Raw genomic sequence first — 17,450 nt, forward strand, 5'->3', positions numbered from 1 at the left:
AACACAAAATGTTAGTATGCAGGTACAGCAAGTAATCAAGAAGGCAAATGGAATGTTGGCCTTTATTGCAAGGGGGACACAGTATAAAAGCAGGGAAGTCGTGCTACAACTGTACAGGGTATTGGTGAGACCACACCTGGAGTACTGCAGACAGGTTTGGTCCCATTATTTAAGGAGTGATATACTTTGGAGGCAGTTCAGAAAAGGTGAAAAGGTTCACGAGGTTTATTCCGGAGATGAATAGGTTGTCTTATGAGTAAAGGTTGAACAGTTGGGCTTATACTCATTGGAGTTTAGAAGAATGAGAGGTGATCTTATTGAAACGTATAAGATACTGAGGGGGCTTGACAAGGTAGATGCAGAGAGGCTGTTTCCCCTCGTGAGGGAATCTAGAACGAGGGGCCATAGTTTCAGAATAAGGGGTCGCCCATTTAAAATGGAAATGAGGAATTTCTGCTCTCAGAGGGTCGTGAATCTTTAGAATTCTCTACACCAGAGAGCTGTGGAGTCTGGGTCATTGAATATATTTACGGTAGAGATAGATTTTTTGAGCGATAAGGGAATCAAGGGTTATGCGGAGCGGGTAGGGAAGTGGAGCCGAGTCCATGATCAGATCAGCCATGATCTTATTAAATGGCGGAACAGGCTCGAGGGGCCAAATGGCCTACTCCTGTTTCTTATGCTGTTATGAAAGCCAGACAATCTGCATATTTGGAAAGGAAGCCAGACACTGTTTAAGTTCAGTTCCAATTTGTTTCTGAAACATGCAGTAATCATAAAATACATTTAGCTTGCTAACACAGATAGTGTGGCATGCTTTATTGTTTCCTATGTTGAGAAATAAGTTAAAATTCACTGTAAACATTATTTTGTTTGTTCATAAATGAATGAGGTTGTTGGTTCACAATTGGTCTTATCTGAATGGAGTGTCCATCAATCTGCCCTCTGGAAGATAGAAATACACGAGAAGGGTATGTGCGAGATTAGTTTCCGGTTCACACAAGGGGTTTTATTCTCACTACCCCGAGTCACACTATTGTAGTCTAGATATTGAGCAGTAAAGGTAAATTCCTGATCATAGGGGATGTGGTATCTGCTTACAGGAGACTGGTTGTAACAAAGTGTTGCAAAACAATTTGTAACAAAGACTAACCCTTCCAACAAGAGTGGGCGAAATAGCATCATAGTTTCTAACTCATCACGCATGGATACTGGTCTGGTCGTACTCCGCTCACTCCAACCTGTGTAACTCACCAAGTATTAATTCCCCATTCCTTCTAACAGCTTTCTCACTTGCCATTCCCTTAATAGTTTACTAACTTGTTATTACTGAATATTAACTCATCGCATTATTTCAACCCACTCAATTTTAGCAATTCAAAAACTTACACCATATTTTAAAAATAGGATGTGACTGCTGCCAATGAACCGGAAGCGGTCTGTGCATGGGAGCAGGTTCAGTAAAAAAGTTTAAAATCAGGAAGCGACTTGGGTTGTTTAGAAAGCCAGGAAAATTCTAAAAAGCGGGGAAGGGAGTGGGCTGGTGAGAAAGCGGGAAGGGAGAGAGCTGGTGAGAAAGTGGGAAGGGAGAGAGCTGGTGAGAAAGTGGGAAGGGAGAGGGCCGGTGAGAAAGCTGGGAAGGGAGAGGGCCGGTGAGAAAGTGGGAAGGGAGAGGGCCGGTGAGAAAGCGGGAGGGGAGAGGGCCAGTTAGAAAGCTGGGAAGGGAGAGGGCCGGTGAGAAAGCGGGAAGGGAGAGAGCTGGTGAGAAAGCGGGAAGGGAGAGAGCTGGTGAGAAAGCGGGAAGGGAACGGGCCGGTGAGAAAGTGGGGAAACCAGGGCACTCCTCAGATTCTCCGTCTGCTATGGCGAACATTATTTTTAAAATTTGGGATCTGACAGTTATGTGCAGAATACTTCTGCGCAATTTCCAGTTGGTTGGCTGGAGATATTCAGTTTATTAAGAGAGCAGGTTGGCTAAGAGCCTCCTTCATCTGTACTTTTATTCATAAAACCTTTGTTGAAAAAACTGGAAAAGGCAGCTTTTGGAAAGATTACAACAACTTGCATTTATACAACACCTTTAATGTAGAAAACTCCCAAAGCCACTTTACACAGAGAAAAAGATAAAAGGAGCAGGGTGTTGAGACATGATGGAGAAAGGAGAGGCAGGGTTTAGGGAGGGCATGCCAGAGAATGCGACTGAGATATATGAAGGCTGAGACACTAATGGTAGGATGAAGTGGTGAGTTGGGTGAGGACGAAATGCATAAAAGATCAGAATCAGAGAACGAAAAGGGGTAGCAGAGGAAGCAATGCTGGAGAAAAGATGATGTGGGTGAGACAATGCAGTGATTTGAATCCTTGTCTTCAAAACGTGGCGAGATCCTCGAAGAATGGGGTGATACGGCGTAACTTCAGTCATGACCTGTGCTGACTTCAAACTTTAATACAACAACTTGTATTTATATAGTGCCTTTACCCTAGTAAAATGTCCCCCGGCCATCCACAGGAGCATTAACAAAATTTGACACTGAGCCACATAAGGAGAAATTAGGGCAGAAGGCCACAAGCTTGGTCAAAGAGGTAAGGAGCATCTTAAAGAAGGAAGGAGAGGTAGAGAGGTTAAGGAAGGAGAGGTAGAGAGGTTTAGGGAGGGAATTCCAGAGCTTGGGGCCTTGGCAGCTGAAAGCACGGCCATAAATGGTGGAGCGATTAAAATTGGGAAAGTGCATGAGGCCAGAATTGGAGGAGGGAGGGTTACAGAGATAGGAGGGGTGAGGCCATTGACAGGGATTTGAAAACAAGGAGGAGAATTTAAAAAATTGAGGCGTTGCTTAACCGGGAGCATAGGGTGATGTGTGAATGGACTTGGTGTGAGTTAGGATATGGGCAGCAGTTATTTTGGATGAGCTCAAGTTCATAGAAGGTGACAGATGGGAGGCCAGCCAGGAGTGTGTCGGAAAAGTCAAGTCTAGAAGTAACAAAGCATGGATGAGGGTTTCAGCAGCGGATGAGTTGAGACAAGGGTAGAGTCTGGCGATGTTAGAGGTGGAAATAGACGGACTTAGTGATGGCATGGCTATGTTGTCGGAAGCTCATCCGGATCAAATACGATAAATCAAGGTTGTGAACAGTCTGGTTCAGCCTCAGGTGGTGGTGAGGTAGAGTTGGGAGTTGTCGACATACATCTGGAACCAGACGTGTTTTCGGATGATGTCGCCGAAGGGCAGCTTGTAGGTGAGAAATTTCAACGTTTGCAGAACACTGGTTTCATGAATTTTAAAATTAATTTTAAATCATATGTTTGCTAAAGTTGTAAATATCACCAAAAAAATGAATAGAATAAATGGTCGAGAAAAAGGTTCTCTCAGATTACAGTTAATTTAATGTTGAAATATTCATCACAAATACTTTGTACAGATATAGAAGGAATAGAAGTACAAAAGACAGCAAATGCTCACTTTCAAAGTCTGAGGAACACTGGTTTCATGAATTTTTAAATTAATTTAAGTTACATGTTCACTAAAGTTTTAAATATCAGCCAAACAATTGACAAACTAGCTCCCCACGTGCTGCAAAGTGCGCATTCTCCAACTCTTTATTTTTAAATATGATTAAGAACAGTACTCAAAGGACAACTTTCAGAGGGAAAGTGGCAATCTTAAAGTTGGGAACATGTGCCCTCCAGTTAAATAAATGGTCATGTATTTAATATGAGTGGGTAATAGCCTAACCACGAACAACCTAATTGACAACAGTATTGTATCTTCAATAAAGCCAACATAATTTTCTGTGTAGAAATTCTCACATCCACTCACTTTAAGACGCTACATTTATCCTTTCATGCAATCTGGCAAGCACCAGCCAAATGAATCCTTTTCTCTCAATTTGGGATCTGCTGGTTATAAAAAGTGATGGGGAAGGAACAATCAGCATCAAATCAAATTATTACAAAGTCAGAATCGTTTTTGACGAAAGGTATGAGAAATGGCAGCACTTGCAAAGATGAACTGTAAACATTCAAGGCAGTTGTAGATAGATGCTGCGTGCACAAACATCAGTTTAAGGTGCTTCTACATTGTTATTCCATGCTCCGTTAAGTAACTGGTTCCATTATTCTTGTACCTCATTAACCTGCTTGGTCTCATGCGCATTGTATGCAAAACTTAATGTAGATTTTGAAGTAGAAAATATTGCACTCTGTAAAGTTAACAACCAGACACATTGCATAATTTACATCAAATTTAGATCGGAGTAACTGAGTTTCAGATTGCCAGTTACAAACTGACAGTACTTTGATATGCAACGAGGATTCCCATCATGGACAGGAGGGAGCAGACTGATGAAAACTGCTCCTCTGATCTGTTTCCATATTCCATCTTGTTCTGAGAGTGGAGAAAACTACCTGATCCGTTTATGGGTATTCCTCTGCATTTAGAATATTTACAACTTGGGAGGGGGACACTTCATTTCCCCCAACCCCTCCACCTCCCGCATCCCCCAAACCCCGAGAGCACTTGAGGCTCTAAACACGCACAGTGACTGGTACAAACAAGTCCACGGGCTAGCTTTTAGCCTGCAGCATAACTGCTTAGGAAGGAATAAAACATGGGTAACTTCATTCGCTGTTGGTCCTTACGACACCAGGCTATCACTGTGCCGTCGCTGTTTGCTGTGTAGAGATGATGGCCATCGCAGGAGAATGTGAGACTGTAGGATAGAAGAAAGAATAAAAGCATTACAGTCAAGGGCACTTTTATCAAAAATATGTCAGATATATAACTTAGGATTTTACCCAGCCTTTTCATTTGTCTTCTGACCTACAGCAGTGAAAATTATAACTACAAATATAACTCATTTTCCCATTCCCTTTTCTGATAATTTTTTCCTCTCCTGAAGAATATTGGCTCCTTGCTGGAATCTCATTCTACAAGGACTGACTGCCCCCTAGTAACCTTTAATGGTGCCACGCGAATACTGCATTTACACAGCAAGTTTGTGTAGTGATTTTGCTTTGCGTGACCACTGAATTTGTAGTGCAACTGCAGTCAGGGTCCAGAGTGATGCAGAGGAGGCTCTCTGGAGGAAGGTGTCTCAAACCATACAGATTTGACTCTGCATGGATAGTATTTTCATTTTACAAACCTAGTTTACAAAGTGCTCAGGTACTTCGGACTTGCTGTGTACTTTTTAAATCTAATTGCCTTAAGTTTAAATGTTTGGTCGTGGTTCCGTGGTAGCACTCTCGCCGCGTCAGAAGGTTGAGACTTCAAGCCACATTCCAGAGACTTGAGTACATAATCTAGGCTAGCAATTCACTGCAGTACTGAGAAAGTGCTGACTTGGCAAAGTTGGATGTGAATGATTCCAATGCACCATTCGAAGAAGAGCAGGGGAGTTCTCCCCAGTGTCCTGGCCAACATTATTAAAACAGTTTATCTGGTCATCATCACATTACTGTTTGTGGGTGCTCACTGTGTGCAAATTGGGTGCCGCATTTTCTATATTGCAACAGTGACTGCCTTCAATAGTACTTCATTGGCTGTAAAGCGCTTTGGGATGTTCTGAAAGGTGTTATATACATGCAAGTTCTTTCTTTTTTTTTTTATAAAGAGAGTGGGGTTTTCCCTTCACACTCTCAACATTGCAGAACTCTCTCCTGGGCACGTGTTAGGAGTTAGAGGAGTTAGGAAGAGACGGCAAATAATGGAAACACGGTTCAGCCTGGAGCCCGAACTGCAGCTACCGGTGTCAGACTGGTAAATGCACCCAAAGGCTTTGTTGTATCTGTTGGTGAATTTCAGGAGGTTGAAGCAGGAATAAAAAGTCAGAGGTTCAGTCAAATTGCATCATTTGCACATCACTGAAGCAGTTCACCTGCATGTTTTCTTGTGTTGCAATGGAATCGGCTTGGGAGGGGGGAATGAGAGAGAGAATAATGTTGGCACAGAATGAGAGGATTCGTGATCTTGCCCACAATTCCTCCACACACCCAAAGCACTGAATGGTTATCACTGGGATTGAGAGAATGAGTTGAAAGACCACTCTCATGTGGCTGAGGAGTGGGATTAGTGAAAGGCTGGTGGTGTGAGATGGAGAAGGTGCCTGCAGAGTGACGGTGAGAGCAAATAATTACCTCACATCAAAAAGGAAAAACAGAATTAAACGTACCAATTATTGACATGAGAACCATCTTCCTCACCATAGAAACCTCGGAGTGAGAGTCTGCATTTTATATTATATACACATTTGCTCAGAGATCAGCTACACTATATTCAGACTGCACATTTTCTGGGTCGGTAGCTGAAAACAAATTGAAGCAGGAACCCAGCAGTCAATGGGCACCAGAGTTGACTTTGCCAATTTGATGGATAGGTTTTGAGCAACAACAACTTACATTTATATAGTGGCTTTAATGTAATAAAGCATCTCAAGGTGATTCACAGCAGCATTATCAAACAACATGTGACACTGATTCACATAAGGAGATATTAGGACAGGCGACCAAAAGCTTGGTCAAAGAGGTAAGTTTTAAGGAGCATCTAAAAGGAGGAGAGAGAGGCGGAGAGGTTTAGGGAGAGAATTCCAGAGCTTATAGCCTAGTTAGCTGAAGGCACTGTCAGGGTGGGGTGATGAAATTAGAAGTTGAGCAAGAGGCCAGAATTAGAAGCACAAAAGTTCATCTCTTGGCCACAACCTCCTTGTCCATCCCGATGAGACCAAGCTGAGAAGGCTTGGCTTCTGATCCAAAATCTATTCCTTGAGTGTGCTATAATCTGGATATACACTGCATACTTTGGGCTACATGGTGAATTTGGCAACATTCACACTGCACAACACAGATGAATGTGTTCACGAGAAGGAAGTTTCTATAAATTTGTACCGAAGAGCTTTGGCTGATTTTGCACCATATTTTAGTATTTTGTTCAATCTTACCTGACAATAGGCCGGTTTGACTTAGGGAACGTAATTTCTCGAACAGGCTTCAAGTCCCATGTACTCCACAGCCTGAATGACATAAAAAGATTTTATTGTTACGTTAACGTAATTATTTTTACATGACCGTAAACAACTGCCCACATCCATGTGAGAAAAGGAGTTTTGATGAAAAAAATGAAGCATTAAAGCAGTGTTGTAAATGGTACTAAAGGGTGGATGACTATCAGCGAAAGTAGTGTACAAACCTTTAATAGGCTCAATCAAATTTCTCAATCTGCTATTTTACCAGAAGGGTTACCAGTTTATTTTAAACAGGTTACCAGTTTTATTGAAACAGCAGAGAGGAATTTGATATGTGCACATTAAGAATTAGAACTATAACGTTGCCGATAGCCTTCCCTTAAATATACAGCAATACTTTTCATTGAAATGTTTAACTTCTTTTGGGAGTTTATGGGGTGTATTATTGAAAGGTGTAATTCTCAAAATCCCTTAATAATCAACAAATTGGTCAATTCTCAGCGACATGGTCTCAACCCTCTGGCATCACAGAGTTCAAACACACGCTTATACTGAGGTCGGAAGGAAAAAGAATGCTGATCCACAGTATAGCACTTAGGACTAGAGACAAAATATTTTTCTTGTACAGTATACTTCATATCCAGGTGCGGTAGTGTAGTGGTTATGTTACTGGACTAGTAATCTGGAGGACAGGAGTTCAAATCCCACCAGAGCAGTTTGAGAATTTGAATTCAGTTTAAACAATCTGGAGATAAAATGTTGGTATCAGTAAAAGTGTCCATGAAGCTGTTTATTTAGATGATCAGCACATTATATATATGTATCACTGATCACCAGCCTCACCAGATGGATATTTAATTCAGTACCTTGCTCTGTTCCAGCTCACTGCACAGAACTTCCATACAGATGACACATTCTCAGCGTGGCATCAATGGCCACTCCACGATCTCACAGCTGGTCATTTTGCCCACCGTGTATTGCACATAATGGACCTCAGGTGTTGGAAGATGCTGATTTAAAAAAATATATATATTCATTCATGGGATGTGGGCGTCGTTGGCAAAGCCAGCATTTATTGCCCATCCCCAAATGCCTTTGAGAAGGTGGTGGTGAGCCACCTTCTTGAACCGCTGCAGTCCGTGTGATGAAGGTATTCCCACAGTGCTGTTAGGGAGCGAGTTACAGGATTTTGACCCAGCAACGATGAAGGAACGGCAATATACTTCCAAATCAGGATGGTGTGCAACTTGGAGGTGGTGGTGTTCCCATGTGCCTGCTGCCCTTGTCCTTCTAGGTGGTAGAGATCGTGGATTTGGAAGGTGCTGTCGAAGAAGCCTTGGCGATGTTGCTGCAGAGCATCTTGTAGATGGTACGTACTGTGGCCACTGTGCACCGATGGTGGAGTGAGTGCCAATCAAACGGGCTGCTTTGCCCTGGATAGTGTTGAGTTTCTTGAGTGTTGTGGGAGCTGCACTCAGCAAGTGGAGAGTATTCCATCACACTCCATGTAGATGATGGAGAAGCTTTGGGGAGTCAGGAAGTGAGACACTTGCTGCAGAATACCCAGCCTCTGACCTGCTATTGTAGCCACAGTATTTATGTGGCTGGTCCCGGTAAGTTTCTGGTGAATGGTGACCCACCCCCCCCCCCCCCCCCCAGGATGTTGATGGTGGAGGATTCGACGATGGTAGTGCCATTGAAGCTCAAGGGAAGGTAGTTAAACAGTTGTTGGAGATAGTCATTGTCTGGCATGTGTGGTATAAACTTTACTTGACACTTATCATCCCAAGCCTGGATGTTGTGAGCACAGTAACTTGCCCAAGACCCTCACCCGCTATACTGGTACATTGCCTACTGGTACCAACCCTTCAGCATCACAAGTAGCAGTTCTGTATACAGGTCTCCATTCTACTGTAACAATGAAAAAACATTTCTGACATCACAACTTCCTTTTTAATGTCTCACTGGATTTTACACTCCCCCAAATGTGCTGAGGCCAAGATTTTTATGCACCGGGAATGGGGTGGATAGAGCTTCCCATGGAGCATTCAGCTTAGCCCCCCGAGCTGCTGATGGGAGTCTGTGATAGGGCTCTGCTAATCCCTATTTTCGGAAAATCAGGGCTGTAGAATAATCTTTCACGTACACTGTGTGAATGGGCCACAAAACACTTGCACAAGTATCATATATAATATAGCTACGTGCACACACACTCATTGTAAATGGCAATCATACAAGTAAGGAAGTAGATTTTTGGATGATATATTAATTAAACTCCCATTGTGTACCATATGGGGAGCCAAGACCAAGTGTACCTTTCAGGTAAAGCAGGATTAGAGGCTGGGAGATTACTAGACCAGGGCACGCAGATATATTTCAGGCCTCATTTTAAAGTCATACATTCTGTCATTACTTTTATATTTCCATTAAGGACCACTGATGGGTGTGTGTAATTACACCGTGACAAGTTTACATAGGCAATTCCCATTACAAATATGAACATAGGAATTTAGAATAGAAATAGTTGATAGAGAGAGACTAGATTATTAATATATTATAGATATGTTCCTGCATATTCATTTAGGTGGCGTAAACTGTACTTTCAGGTTTTTATTAAACCAATATTTTAGTTTGTGCCTAGTCCTGTGCATTCTGTTTCCAGGTGGAGATTCATGCACATATACAGACAGCTGTAGCGCTATTATAGCGATAGATCACTGACCGTACTACGCCATTTTCTAGTCCTCCGGCAATCACATTGACAGATACACCTTCAGGTTGATTGGAAAAAGCTACAGAGCAGATTATTTCTCGACAGTGCACGTGGCCACTGAGATCTCCATTTACTGTCCACAGTCTCAGGTCACTGCCACCACCAACTGAAAAAAAAGATGCGAGTCATTCTTCAGAGTAATTCACGTTACAGCGGACAAACGGCTGTCTTCACTGGCATTACAAGATTTAGAAAAGCTAAAGTGTCTGCTGGGTAAGGAACAAAGGAGCCAAAATTCAGATCACCACAAACTTGGCGCACATACCGTTCTTTTGCCACCGTTACCACCGCTATGATTGCGGTGGACATTCGATTGATTTTCGGCGATTTAAAAAAAAAAGGCAGCCAGCGGTAATGAGCTGCGGGAATCAGGACTTTGCAGCGGTGTGGGTGGGTAGATTGGAACGCAATTACCATGGGGAAATTCACCTTCTGGTAACTTGCAGCTAACAAGCCAGCTGCTCCATGGCTGCCTTAAAGGCCCTGAGGAGAGAAGGCCTGGCAGTGAAGGCCATGGCTGGTGCTGCTGTACCAAGGAGGGCAACCCGCTTCTCCGATACGGAGCTGGAGACCCTAATGCAGGCTGTCGAAGGAAGGAGGCGAGTACTGTAGGGAGATCCAGTCAGGTAATATTAATACTAAAGCGTGGAGAGAGATTGCTGTGGAGGTCTCAGGGACCTCCATTCATGATCGGACGGCTACCCAATGTTGGAAAAAGATGAACGACATCAACTGCTAACCTTCCATCTGCGAGCCTCTCCTTCATCCTTCTCTTATTTCCCACCTTCACTATACAGTCACTGAAGCAGCATTTCATTGTTGAGGCCTCTATATATATATATATATATTATATAATGTGTTTTCGCAATGGAGGCTCTCTCTCATTTCACAGCATGTCAGGGACACACACTTGTGCACTCATTTCTGATGAGTCATCACAATGGTACTCGCCAACATTTTTTGTTTTACAGGCCAAACTTGCTCATAACAGAATGGAGCAAAGGAGGACTGGTGGTGGCGAGCCCCAGCTTCAAATCCTCATACCCTTGGAGATGAGGGTCGAGAGGGTCGTGGGCAGACATGGTGCCTTCCCTGTGGCGCCGGTACTGGCAATGCTGATGTCGGTCAGTGAAGGCACTCTCTCCGGCAATGCGCCAGCGCTTACTGTGCCTTTCCCTCTGAAAGTCTGGTAGTTGCAGTCTCCATGTGCTAATTCCCCACCTTCCCCTCACGGCAGCCATCTCCCATTTATGCTTGCAGATGAGGGGCCAAGTGACAGCCGAGGCGAAGGATAGGCTCCTCCTGACACACAGTTGCGAGGCCTGGAGGAAACCCTCGAGGACAATGAGAGATCCCTTCATCCTGACAGCCTTGAGGACATTGAGGCCACCCTGGAGTGCACTCCATTGTCAGGAGGAGCCTCTCCATCGCCTCGGCTGTCACTTGGCTGCTCATCTGCAAGCATAAATGGGAGATGGCTGCCGTGAGGGAAGGTGGGGAATTGGGGCACGGAGATTGCAACTACCAGATGTCTGATGTGGAAGACGAAGAGGAGGACACTGCTGGCAGCACCGCGCCAGCTCAGATACTGGCAGTATGTGGTCTGATCTAGTTCAGATAGCAGAGGGGTCTGCACTGCGTGTTGCACTGGGGCTTAGCGGGCTGCAGCTTGGTGACCTCGGGTGCGAGCTCTCCGGGGGATGACTCAGCACCAGAGTTCTGCTGAGGACTCAGAGGAGCCCATCGATGTTGGGGCTTACGAAAGAGGCCATACATTCCCAGATGTTGGGAGGTACTGGCAGAAGTGGTGAGGAGCGTGGAGGAGTCTGCCTATCGCACTTCATGAAGCCCATCATTGCCAATGTGCAGGCGATGGTGGACTCCCAGAGTGACTGTGCGGATCCAGCTGTGATGCCGCGACTCGTTGGGAATGTGGCAGCTGCCATTTCAGCACAGGCCCAAGGGAACGAGCATCTGAGTGCTGGTTTGGAGAGGATGGCCGCAGCCCTGGAAGTTCCGAATGCTCTTATGCACTCTGTGCAACAGGCCGCGGAGCATCTAAGTGCCGTCATATCTGGTGGCTTTGAGACTCTGGCTGCTCTCATGCAGTCTCGGCTTGATGCCACCCAACACCTCAGTGTTGCCTTCGCGGCTGGATTTTCCACGGGCCACGGGGTACCTTCCGGTGTAATGCCACAGCACCGACCTGAGCTCCCTCAGATTGGTGGCAATAGTGAAGTGCTGTCCACGGTGAGTGACTCCGGCTCCTCGGACTAGGATATGGATGATGCGCTCCCACAGTATAACCGCATTCCTGGCCCCAGACCTCTCACTCTGCCAGTGCCTCCAAGCATGGAGTTGACCAAGCCAAGCCAGACTGAACCCTCCCAGGAGAGCACTGACCAGTCTATAGCCGGCCCTTCTAGGGCCAAAGCTGGTCGCGGGCATCCTAGGAGGACATCTGCAGCTTCCACACGGCGGACACAGGAGCCTTCCCAGACCCATGAGGCAGTCACTGTGGAGACACTGAGGTGTAGCAGTAGACCAGGCACACGTAAGAGGGGTCATAAGGAAACGCACAAGGGTGAGAAATTATGTTTTTGTGTTAGTTTTTTGCACTGTCTTTTGTTGTGTTAGATTTTTGCGATGATTTTGATGATGTAATAAATCTTTATTTTCTGCATCTATATCTCAGCAGGTCTATAATTTGATGGTGGCCAATTATGTATGAAGGCACTCATTGGGATGGGCATGGAAAATATAAGCTGAAAGGTCATATGGGGATAAAATGATCTAAATCGAGCAGCAATGAGAGGGGTCTGCACTTCCCTTGCAGGGTTGGATGGCGACAACGCCTCCTGGGTGACTGGAGACGCACATGCTGGTCCTTCTCCTGAGGTGGTGCTGCTGGATCGACTCCAGCGGCTGTCCCCTCATGACAGCCAGGTTATGCAGCATGCAGCAGACCACGCTGATTATGGAGACCCGTTCAGGAGTACTGCAATGCACCACCATAGCAGTCCAGGCAACGGAACCTCTGTTTGAGGATCCCGATACAGTGCTCAATGATGTACCTTGTGATGGAATGAGTGTCGTAGGAATGCTCACCCGCTGTCCTGGGGTTGTGAAGAGGAGTCAGCACCAAGTGGACAGGGGATATCCCTTGTCCCAAGCAGCCATCCACAATCCTGGTTTGGCCTGGTGAATACGACAGGCACACTGCTCTGGCGCAGGATGAAGGAATCGTGGCTGCTGCCTGGATACCTGGCATCAACTGTCAGTATCCTGCGCTGGTGGCCCTTTCTGTTCATGAATATCTCTGGATGGTTTTGTGGTGCCCTCAGTCTGACATGTATGCAGTCAATGGCGCCTTGAACCCTGGGGATCCCTGCAATCCCGACAATTCTGGCCTGCCGCTCCACCTGCTTCTCCTTGGTCATCGGGAACGATATATATTGCACTCTACTCTTATATAGAGAGCATCGGTCACATGCCAAATGGCGCACTGGGCGAAGAATTGTGATATATTAGAAATGTCTGCAGTTAGAAGTTGAGAGCTATGGTCACTTTTGTCTCAACGCTGAGAGCTGTCCTCAGCCTTGTGAGAGGCTCCGGATCTGGCTGCAGGACATTGCACAGCTCCCTCAGGATATCGTTCCTAAATTGGAGCCTTCGTACACATTGCTCATCACTGAGCTCCAGGAAGGAAAACTGATGTTGGCACACCCTTGCACGGTAGGGTCTCCTTGCTTTCTCCCTCTTCCTGTTGATGCTCCTCAGCCTCTGCAGGCTACTGCTAGCAAGGCTCCTCGCCCACTATCTGGTACGGGGGGTCAGCGTACCTCACCCTCCTTCTCACGCCAGCTCCCTCCTGACCAACCTCTCTGTGTTCAGGTCTGTGGCCATCTCCAGACCCTTCTCCATGTTGTGCAGCCATAGCTGCTGCCTCCCCTGCACACTGCCTCGGGACCCATTGCTGACGGCGCCACCTTCTCCTGCGTGCCTCCCTGCCTCTCACAATGTGGACAAGGCGTTCCCCTGCTAGCACTGAGCTATTGCGTCTGCAGTCTCATATCTCACTAGGAGGCCTCTGTGGAGCAGAGAATGAGGCCCACAGGCCATGAGTAATCACTGAGTGAAAAACTTTTCCAAACTCTCCCAAAAATTCTCAGAAGTACGTTGCAGTTTTTGCAACTCCCAACAAAGAACTCTGCAAAATTTGGTCGAAAAAACCCCGATCCCACCAAACCTCCTTTCTACTCCGCCTATCGAACAGCCCGGCAAAGTGCTACGACTCGAAAAGCTGGCGGGGGCGCTGTCAGGAGACAAGCAGGCATTTCTGTAGTGAATATAGGTGCCGGGGCGGAATGGCAGCGGTGCACACTCTGATCATGTCACCATGCCGCAAGCCCCATACCACCGCGGAAGTCAGGGAAGCGGGGCAGAAGTGGGCACTGCCCCAAAAACTCCCGTGCTAAATATCAGTCGTGGCGGCCATTCCACTGCAAAGCAGTGGTCACTCGACTCCGCCGGTAACAGGCCTGATCAGGACCCTGAATTTCGGCCCCAAAGTGCTTTAACCAAGAGTCAACTTGATGATTCTTTCCCCAGTTTTATTCTGGGCTTCTATTTCATTTTTTTTTTTTTAAAGGGTGCATTTTTTATTTCTACTTTTCTCTTCTTTTCACAGCCAGTTTCAGAGTAATATCCCCTCTGAACTGTCCCAATAATGTGCAATAGTCCCATCATCATTGTGACGTTTTCATTTTTGGACAACAGTCTTTTTTGAGACGTGAGCATTGAGGGTGACAGGAGTAGGGGATGGTGGAGGAAGGAATCAGAAGGGAGAATCGCACATGAATGGTCTCTAGAACCTCCGGATAACTGGCCAGATGGTAGCCTGCGAGCGGGATATGTAACATGCCTTGCTAGTAAAAAAAACAGCAGCATTTGACTAACAGGCAAGGCTCTGTTGTGTTTACCTGAATCACAGACAGTTGCACTGTCACCAGTTGTCTCACTTGTAGAAACTGCTGTCACTGGACTTTTATGTCCCATTAAACTCTGAACATAACACAACCTGCAGGACAAAGAAAACACAGAGCACTCAATAGCTGTAAATAACTACAATGCAACTCAGTGTTCACAACAAGTTATAAGAGTAGACATTTTATAAATACAACATATTTGAGTGCGCAAAATGTAAACTGTAACTGGATTTCAATAGTTATAAATTGAAAGAATCCTTTGTTCAACTGCATATTAAAAACTGCACCTGGTGACAGCATACCAAAGCATCATTGATGCAAAGCAAGTGGTGTTTTGCCCATAACATAATGTGACAGGACCACCAAATCAAAAATAAGGAGCCCACCTTTGAGAAGACGCAGAGAACAGGCCCCACACTTGTAAAAATACTACAAACTCTACAAAATATTCGACTCCCGAAAGGTCATTCAAAAGTCATTTAGAGAGCTGCCATCACAAGGAATAATTTATCCCTGGGTTTCCCCACCCCCCGCCACAATCCACCCAGTGAAGGAACAAAAACACCTGCTGAGGCAATCTCATCAACCTCCCCCTCCACAGAAGGAAACGTCTCGCCGCAGAAACTTCCCTCTCACCACTGATGCAACAATTGCATTTCCCCTTTGCTGTTGTCGTCACCCACCAGCCCCCCTCCTCCACTAAACCCTGCTTAATGGATACCATCAACACCCCCAGCTGAGGCAGTATTTGCACACCAGAACTCACCCCACCTTCACAGCCCTTTCTCCGTACTGTTTTCCTTCCTCCAATTATTCCTCCTCTGCCTGTGGCAGCCCTCTTCTCCTCAAACTTCTCCCCTTCCTCCTCCTCTTCTCCCCTCACTCCTCTCCTTCCCCCTCTCCTCCCCATATCGCTCCGCCTCCCTCTCCTCCCATTCCCCCTCTTCTCCCCTCCTTCCCCCTCCTCCTCCCTCTCTTCTCCCATTCCACCTCCTCTCCCCTCACCGCTCCCCCTTCTCTCCCCTCCCTCTTCCTACTCCATTCCCGCCTCCTCTCTCTTCAAATTTTCTTCCTGTGTGCCAGCAGCTGTTCTTCATTCACCTTCTCGCCTCCTCTGAAAGACACATGTGTCACCTTTGCAGCTTAGGAATTGTAGGCACTTAACAGAAGTCCCCATATTCATTAGTGCAGGGTGGCAAGACTCTAATGCTGCAAGAATGTTGCTTCACTGTGTGAACACAAGTCATTAGGCAGTCTCTCTTTAATTAGCTGTCAATTAAATATTCTGTTAATTAGCTCCTTCTGAACCATAAGTCCCTTTGATACATGCTTCAGGCTCGAGATGCCAAATGGCCAACTCCTGCTCTTATTTCTTATGTTTATGTCTTCAAGTGCCTTAGTCTGAAGCCAAATAAATGGTTTCATAACTTCTGACGTTGTTTCCGCTGCTTCAATTGACAAATTCTTGAATGCTATGGTACTCAATTCCCCACTTTATATAGAACATCTTGACAGATGCACTTGGTGGGACATGAATGACTCAAGACAAGCAGTGAACATTTAGTGTTGAACAGAGCATCAAGTCTGACAGCGTACAGCCCTGATCCAATCTGGCATCAGACCCCAGTATATCCATCCCTCAGGATGCTTTCTCTGATAACAGTCCATTGGAAATTTAACTATCAACAGTGTCTTCCTTCTTAATTATTTGAAGGTTAATTGGTTGCACAATGGATGGTGATGGACTTTTATATGTATTGAGGGTGCACACCACAGTTAATATAATAGAACCATGTACCTACAGCAAATAAGTTTACCTATTCCAATATTTCACTCATTGATATAGAAATTTCTACATTGAATTTATAGGATTATAGTCATTTTACTTATTCATTTGTCTATTGACACTTATTTTCTTTATATACATATATATGCATGTAGTTACTAATTTGTTTGTTAACACTTATATACACACACACACACATATATATATATATATATAAATATATATATTTAGAATGAGCTCACAAAGCAAAATAACCAGCTCAGCGAAAACACAGATGGAAAAAAACACTCATCAACTTGACATTTTTATTTGCATAAACTATAGCTGAACGAAACCCTGTAAAAGCCACAAAGTCACAGACCTTGAAAAGACAGGAGTTTGATAACCTAGGAAAAACAAAATGCAGCTGCGGCAAGAATCCCGAGGACCCCGAATGATAAGGGAGGGTCACTAGACAGATAAGAAGGGGCTGTGTATCACAATAATATCCCTTGAAATAGTTGTTTTTCAGTGTAAAGTAACAGAGGGGGGGAGAAAACGGTGTGAGATCAGGTGAGAAGAGAACCTATCAGAGGAGAAAGCTAAGTTGAGTGAGAGATCCGAGGGAAGTTCCATAGACTTGAATTGAAAGAAATGGTATAAGAAAGGGACACCAGCAGGGGTTCATTTTGAAGTTAACAGAGGATTCAAGTGGTTCTAGGGGACACTCAGAGGCTTGTGCTGAATACACCTTTATCCACTGCCACCAATACAGGTCAATATCGAATAATTTGGAACTGAAGATCTACCAAAGAGATTCTTACAAATGGCGACCATGGCAGGGCATTGATGGGCATTTATTAATATATTCAGCACATGTGGGGTCCGAACCGGCGAGGCAGCAATCAGTCAGTTAAGGAAGGAAACCTTCAGGAGTGTAGGACCCTGCATCCTACCAGTGGTA

The 17,450-nt window shown here is 45.2% G+C and overlaps 1 protein-coding gene and 1 long non-coding RNA gene across 6 annotated transcripts in view; one reads left to right on the forward strand and one right to left on the reverse strand.

Annotated features, from left to right (window-relative positions):
- Positions 1-17,450, forward strand: part of LOC139267022 (uncharacterized) — a 161,770-nt gene that overhangs the window by 63,503 nt on the left and 80,817 nt on the right. The gene's annotated exons all lie outside the window — the stretch shown is intronic.
- lyst (lysosomal trafficking regulator) overlaps positions 3,363-17,450 on the reverse strand; it is a 432,206-nt gene continuing 418,118 nt past the window's right edge. For all 5 annotated transcript variants that reach the window (XM_070884660.1, XM_070884659.1, XM_070884658.1 and 2 more), the window contains 4 exons: positions 14,716-14,813; positions 9,683-9,839; positions 6,937-7,008; positions 3,363-4,710 (listed from right to left, as the gene is read on the reverse strand). In XM_070884660.1, the coding sequence (XP_070740761.1) occupies positions 4,572-4,710; positions 6,937-7,008; positions 9,683-9,839; positions 14,716-14,813 (466 nt within the window). In that variant the 3' untranslated portion in view covers positions 3,363-4,571. The remainder of the gene's footprint in view (positions 4,711-6,936; positions 7,009-9,682; positions 9,840-14,715; positions 14,814-17,450) is intronic.

Source organism: Pristiophorus japonicus, chromosome 7, assembly GCF_044704955.1.
Source record: "Pristiophorus japonicus isolate sPriJap1 chromosome 7, sPriJap1.hap1, whole genome shotgun sequence".
In the NCBI taxonomy this organism is placed as follows: Eukaryota; Metazoa; Chordata; class Chondrichthyes; family Pristiophoridae; genus Pristiophorus; species Pristiophorus japonicus.